Source organism: Juglans regia, chromosome 6 (assembly GCF_001411555.2).
Source record: "Juglans regia cultivar Chandler chromosome 6, Walnut 2.0, whole genome shotgun sequence".
Taxonomy (NCBI): domain Eukaryota; kingdom Viridiplantae; phylum Streptophyta; class Magnoliopsida; order Fagales; family Juglandaceae; genus Juglans; species Juglans regia.
Genome location: NC_049906.1, coordinates 15540434 through 15547951, shown reverse-complemented (window position 1 = coordinate 15547951; position 7518 = coordinate 15540434). Strand labels below are relative to the sequence as shown.

Here is a 7518-nt window from a genome sequence, read left to right as displayed (position 1 = left end):
CAACTTCCAGAAAATCTACACAACTTAATTCGTGTCCACTTGATTTCTTAACTATTCATCAAAAACTTTTCAATACTTTTGCATCCCAACGTGGAATGTTGTAGGCCTAAGAATGTCAAAAAAAAGTTCATTGCTGTCATGATCTACCATGCCAATGATTGAAATATTAGATCATCAAAAAGCAGTATCAAAGCGTACGTAGAGGTGGAAAATAATTAGATATATATTTTTAAAAGAATAATATTATATATAATGGAAGAGTAAGTAAATATTGTGTAGTGATTTTAAAAAAGAGTGAAATTTATTATTAAAAAATTAATTTTTTTCACGTGAGTCTCTTATTTATTTAATTTTTTCAAAATACAGATTACGCGATATTTGCACACTCAAGATTGTAACTATCATTGTTCTTCTTAGAATATAGGTAATATATTATTAATTATTATTCTATTAGAAAATTTCATGTCCTTGAAACATGCTCATATCCATCCCAAAATTGGTCTTAGGAACGAAAAAAAGTATGTGCCTGATCTAAAACTCAGATTTTGCTGCAATGATATCTCAAGGTATATATATAGTAACAGCAAATAATCGAACATGCAAGATCCAAATGCAACATGTGCATACACAATAATATCCATATATCGGCCAGCTGATGATCATTAATTAATGTCCTGCAATAAAACCCAGCAACAACAGCAGGAGCAGCGTGCTACAGTGTATATATATATATATACACATATATCCATATATGCATGCAGCTGTCATTATTGACATCAAATAATGAAAACTTGTAAAGAAATACTTGAGATTAATATCACATTGCTCAGAATATATAGTGCAACTCACAATATACCTAATTACCGGCCGTACGTAGTGCCAATATAATTGATAATTGCAAGGCTTTTACCATCTTGGTCTTTAATTGTGGACAGATTACCAAAATAGCAGAGAGGCGAGGATAAAAATATATATATATATATATATATATATATATATATATATATATATAAACCATGAAGAGAAACCATAAACGTCAATCACAATACGATCATCGATCGGCAAACCGGTCTTCTCCGCTACATGACATATATATATATAAATATCTTTCCGGCCTAAACATCATGACCAACTAATTGTAGGGCGAGTGATGTATTAACTTTAAGGGGTAGCATATATGGTGGTCCTGGGTATAGAGACACCATTTCTCCTTATTAAAAATGAGTTTGTTCCTAAGAAGAGGATTACTCATTCAAACAGGTATGTTTAAAATCTTGTCCACATGTAATGTAAGATTATTTTTCAACACTCTCCCTCACGTATAGGTCAGTATTTTTTTCTGATTTTTATCACTGTTGCGATAAGTAGTGTGGTCCTTATTCGTCTTGCAGTAGGTTTTAATACCATAAAGAGACATTCATTTCTCTCTATAAAATACCTCATGAGAGAAGTGTGGTGACTCTTTATAAATACAAAGATGAGTTTGTTCCTAAACGATACCAGACTTCTCAAAATGGGGCGAAGAGCTATATAACTTGGGCGTCGATCTTGGATTTGAAATTCCGAAATATTCACGCTCTTGCGCATGGCCTTTGGTGCATGTCCGAAATAGGTGCACAAGAGGACATGACTTGAGTACCAATACTGAAATGAACAACTCTTTCCCTTGATCCTGATCTCATGTTGAATGAGATATTTAAGCTTTAGACTATGTGGGCATCATTCTTGTGGCATGCCCCATGGTCGTACTGATGCATGGAATTAATTGGGTTCAGAAAAAACAAAGAGCAACTCGTGAAACACGAGCAAATTTATAACGATCAGAAACTGTCGCTTGGAAGTAATTATATGGCTTACACTGTCCTCTCATGAATAGAGTTTTTAACAGTAATTTTATGCTACGCCAGCTTGAGAATTATATGCAGACCAAGATGACCGCCAACAGTTCGAAAGTCTGATATTTGTATTATAGCTATCTTTCCCTCTTTTCTTTGCTTTTTTCCTTCTTCTAAGTAAATATTGTACAACCGTCCCCTTCTTTCCTGCAGTTTCTGTGCTCTTATCACACAAATACATATATATTCAGTGCAAATAGAGGCTTCCTGTTTCAATGGTTACTAGTCCATATATGTTCATAAGCTGTTTTTTCCTCCTAGTTCATGGATGTTCATCTTTTGGGACCATTTTTCACAGCTACCTCGGCAACATTTTCAACCCCATAGCATGAATTGAGAGAGAGAAGAAGATCAAGTAAAATATTTACATATACGTATAATCAGCAAAAAGCTGAAATATCAAGTTATTTATTGGATCTATATACAATATTTACTACAAGAAAATTGCTTAATTGTAACTAGTTATTTTCTGTAAAAATGATTATTTTTTATTAAAACGAGTCTATTTTCTTCACAAATAATCATTTTATCATAAATAATCCGTCACAAATACTCGTTTTTCCTGTAATGATTCCAGCTTTTGGTGAGTACAAAAGCTAAGTGGAGTACGTCGTACGTACATAGTTAGATTAATTATTTGGCAAGTAAAGATGGAAAAGGAGGTCCTGCAAAGGAAGCCTTCTTTACAAACCTCCCTTTCATTCGTGGCCTCTTCTCAGCATTCAACTTCCGAACCTCGTATCTTATTTTCTTCGAGAACAGACGCGTTCGTCGTTTCTCTCTATACCTTGACACTCTTGCTTCTCTCCCTCCGTCAGCCATTGCCTGGTTTCCCACAGTTCCAGTACCATAATCTACGTAATGGTGATGAAGTTCAGTACCGCAACTACCGGCCTGAAATTAAGAGCCACAGTACCAGTCTTTAACTTGTTAGGTGATCAAGTACATTTTGGAACTAAACAGAGAAAAAGATCACATGCATGCAGCAAGGACATCAAACAAAACATGTGCCAAATTATGTGAATTTGGGATTATATTTTAATTCTCTATATTTGGATACACAACATGCGTGATTGTACTCTAACTAGGTGAGCCGAGATGCATCTGATTAATTGAATTTGCAAGGTGACCAATTAATAGGTAAACCGAAGAGTTCACAATTTTCCACTGATTCCCAGATCAGAAGTTATGGAATTATGGAAAATGAAAAAATCACGCATCAATTGGCTATGACTGCAGGTCTAACATGTGAAGTGAATTGAGGAATGTTTTGTGGGTAAAGGTTTAAACCTAGCTAGGTCGACGTGATTAACGTTAAGTACTCAACAACACTAAAATGAGCAAATTAAAGGGTTTTGATAGGAATTTGAGCAACATGTGTATCATGAAGAGAAAACTTACCATGCATTCCGGCCAACTTTCGTCTGGGTCAAAATCCGGCCGATCACCGGAGGTCCAGGGAGAGCCTTGGCTAGCCCATGCTGTGATGACACCCGCATAATCCAGCCTCAACAGTATCTTCCTTTTCTTGTTTGCATCGTCCACCGACGCATTTCCCCCACTATTCTTCGCAGCCACCGCTCCCACCGCCGACACCTTCTCATCTTCCTCCTCACACGTCTTATGCGAATCGTAGTCAAAGCTGAATTCAAATGGTTCCCTCATCATATCAATCTCAGCATCATCACCAGGGCAAGCTTTGCCTTCAACTTCCATAACCTCTTCTTCCTCAAGCTTAACCCTTCCGCCACTACCCAAAGAACACTCCTTCTCTAATTTACAATCCATTAGCCCCAAACCTTCCATTCCAAAACTCTCGTTCTCAAGGCCCCTACCCAATAAGCTCTCAACATCAGCAGCAAACTCAGCAAGATCCATGTCGGATGGAAGAAACCCATGTAAACTATCCGCTTCATGGCCACTGCTATTAGTTAAAGAGACCTTAGATTCGCTTCCATTAGAACTATTATTCTCGGCTTCACTCGCAACACAGGCTACGGCTTTATCTTTTGGACTCGTGGGCGTGCATAGCTCAGCAACAAAGGGATCAAATATCGGAACCCTATACAGAAGCTGCTCGTCGTTTTCTTCATGTGAAGTCTCGTCTGCACCGACTTCTGGCACCAGAGGAAACGGGTTTCGTGCAGGTTGATCTTCTTCAGATTTAGGTGTTCGATGATTCACGGGCTTTCCATTCCGCGGTGTCCGCGCCTTTCTAGTGAACCCTCGGTGCCATGCAGGCACAGAATTCCTAACAGTAGCTGCGTTCGACGGTTTGAACGATGCAGTGTTTAGGCGAACCCTTTCATGTCTCCTTGCTAATGGGTTAGCCGAGTGTACCAAAGAGTCGCATGCTTCGCAGAGGAAAGCATCATCGGCGGCACAGTACCATCGAGCCCGTTTCCGAATACAGCTATCGCAGGCTCTAGCCGACTTGCCACCGACGGCGTTTGCGACGCTCTTGTCACAAATCATCAAAAGTATTTCAAGATTCAAAACAAAATTCGAAAACGGGAAGACAATACAAAATTCAAAATTGAAGCAACAAAAACTAGCTGCAAAGCCGAAGAGATACAAAACTAATATATGTTGGGATTGACCTGAAGTTCTAGACGGGCCGGGGGTATAGACTCTAGTACTGTGACTTACTTTTTAGGTTTGGGGTGTGACCCACAAACAGCGCTTTTACCGAAGTATATATAAAAAGCGAAGGCAATGCTCTGGATTGCACTTTTGGGGTCCACAGAAAGCCCTTATCTGATTTCTAATTGGTGAGCTTCTAAAGTCCATCCTAATCTCTGTCTTCTCATAGGCTGTTTTACTAATCAAAGGATTTCTCATGGGCCCCAACTTATGGATGAGCACAAGTCTCTGATCCCATATCTCACTCTCTCACACACTCTCTCTCTCTAACTTTTCCTCTCCAAAATTTGAAGGAGACCCTTTTGTTGGCCGTGCCTCCCAACTGATCCATTATCCATGTTTGAAGTTATATAAGACTCAAGTGGGCCGCGGTCCCCATTATTAATCCCTCTCTATTTCTCTCTCATTTTCAATGCAACCTTTGGCTCTACTACGATAAATCCTTTTCTAGAAGGGTTATGTGGGTAATAAAACCCTTTTGCTAACATAAGGAGCCATCCTTTCTCTCTCACACAAACAAAGTCACATGTATGCACATGCAAACAAAACTTGCCTTGTTTGTATTTAAAATTTACTTCAATTCACCTCAATTCAACTCATCTCATCTCATCATTACAATTTTTTCAAATTATCATACAAAATATAATAAACAATTCAATTTTTTCAAATTCTAAAAATAACTTTTTCAAAATTTCACACAAAATATAATAAATAATTCAACTTTTATTTTACTATTCACAAACTATCTCAACCTATCTCAGCTCAACTCTGAATACAAACCACTCCATACTACAATTCGGAAACATCCCCACAAACATTTTAGAAATTGTTGTCAATAGAATAGAGAAGTCTGATATATATATATATATATATATATATATGCATGTAAGCATATTAAGTCCAAAAGTTGAAGCAAATTAAAGAAAGATTTCTTCTATTTGCAAGTTGGTATGTAAAACACACCATTGACCATCTACATCACTTACATAATAAAAGTTGATTTATAAGATTTAAATTTTAGAATTTCTTTCCTAAATTAAATTATATCATGTAAGTGCTTTGCTATGTATGTTGTCCACATTGACTTGTAAATATAATTTTCTTTTGAAAACTTTAATTTCATTCCCAAAGGTTGTACAGAATCAGTCGGTCCAGTTCGATTTAGCGATGAACCAAACATTTTCAGTCCACCATTTTTCTAGACCGGACCGGACCAAACACTCATAGTCATAGGGACCAGATTGGACTGGTAGTTATCGGTCCGATCGGTCCGGCCTCTTTTTTTTTTTTAAATCAATTAATAAAAAATATTATTTAAAATACTAAATTAAACTAAGTGACTTATTAATATGGACTATGTAGCAAACTCAATAAAAAAATATTTTATATGGTCAATGATAATAAATTAGATGAAAATTACATTATTAATTTATATAATTACTACATAATTAACTAATTGATATTATATATTAGTTAATTAATAGAATATTAACAAGTGTTAATAATATATTTAAAATTTTATATTGTTAATAGTGATAGGTTAGATGAAGATATATATAAAATATTGTTAATTTATAGAATATAAACAAGTATTAATAACATACTTAAAATTTATATTATTAATTATACAATTATTATATAAATAATATATATATATAATATTTTTTTTTTTTCATTCGGTCCGGTCCTGTCCAGAAAAACCCTGGACCGCGGACCAAACCAAAACGTTTCAGTCCTCTAAAATGTGGACTGAGACCGACCGGTCTCAGTCTCTGTCTGGTTCGGTCCGGACAGACCGTTTATCACCCCTAGTTGTACTTGGTAAGACTGTTCATCCGGGCTGGATTTTTTTCCTGCCTAGTCTGGAACTCGGATAACCTGGTTCCGGCTCGAATTAAATCTAGGGCGACACGCAGATGACTAAGCCCGAATATAGTCGGTCTGGGTACTAGGTTAAAAACCCGGAACCCGAATTTAAAACCCGGTACCCGGGTTTCTATTTTAATTTATCAACCTACCATAAAATCAACCCCAGACCGCCTCCCCATTCCCCATTCCTCTTAACCTCTCTCTCTCTCTCTCTCAATCGAAAGAAACCCTAGCCTTCCTCCCTCAGTGTCAACGAAGAAACCCTAGCCTCCTTCCCTCAGTGCCAACGAAGAAATGCTAGCCTCCCTCCCTCAATGCCGACGAAGAAACCCTAGCCTACCTCCCTTAGTGCCAACCAAGAAACCCTAGCCTCCCCATTCAGTGTCGATCGAAGAAACCCCGTCATCCTCGTGACCCCATCATCATCGTTGCCGACTTGCCTCATCCTTGTGACCCAAGGTTTGTTCTTTGCGATTTGGGTCCATTTTATTCCGATTTGGGTATGTTTTATTACGATAAGAAAATGCTATATGCTGATATTTACTCTCACCCTCAATCTCTCTCGCTTCTCACCCTCTCTATCTCGTGTCATCAGATACCTTAGAATGACGATGATGAAACACTACGGCTTGTGTAGCTTTTGTTCAGGTAAGATTTGTGCTACGACATTTTGTGCTAGCGTCCTTCTTCTTCTGCTATGGCTACAACATTCTGTGCTAAATCTGGGTTTTTTTTGTTATTTTGTTAAGCATGGGTATAAAGTATATATGCTATTAGTTTGATAGATCTGGATTTTTTTTGTTATTTTGCTAGTAAAATGGCCTAGATAATGTGCCCTTTCTAGAGAAGACTACAGTTTTTCATTTGGCCTTAGGTATTTTTAAATGGAGTTTTGCTATGTACAAGTAAGTTTGCGTACCAATCTGCGTACTAATGTTGTTGCCTTCATATTTTAAATTCAAATTAGCATTATTTTCAATAAAATCTACTTTCTGATCAATCATATTGAATAAGTGCGCGTATTAGTGCGTAGAATCGCTTATAATTATATTTTTCCTTTTATAAATGAGATACCATCTCCTCGGAAAAAAATAGTAGAAAATTTCTAGCC

The 7518-nt window shown here is 37.0% G+C and overlaps 1 protein-coding gene across 1 annotated transcript; it reads right to left on the bottom strand.

Moving 5' to 3' along the window:
• Positions 1-2149: 2149 nt before the first annotated feature.
• Positions 2150-4576, bottom strand: LOC108994549 (zinc finger protein CONSTANS-LIKE 16-like). Its single transcript, XM_018969796.2, has 2 exons — positions 3297-4576; positions 2150-2789 (listed from the first exon to the last, which is right to left on the bottom strand). The coding sequence occupies exons 1-2, from the start codon at positions 4368-4370 to the stop codon at positions 2529-2531; spliced, it is 1335 nt and encodes a 444-aa protein (XP_018825341.2). The 5' UTR covers positions 4371-4576; the 3' UTR covers positions 2150-2528.
• Positions 4577-7518: the final 2942 nt, after the last annotated feature.

Excerpts from the sequence above, each read along its gene's own strand:
- LOC108994549 (XM_018969796.2), bottom strand. The coding sequence starts at position 4,370 with ATGATTTGTGACAAGAGCGTCGCAAACGCCGTCGGTGGCAAGTCGGCT. Across the intron at positions 2,790-3,296 it reads AAAGTTGGCCGGAATGCATG|GCCGGTAGTTGCGGTACTGA; the intron begins GTAAGTTTTCTC and ends TCTTAATTTCAG.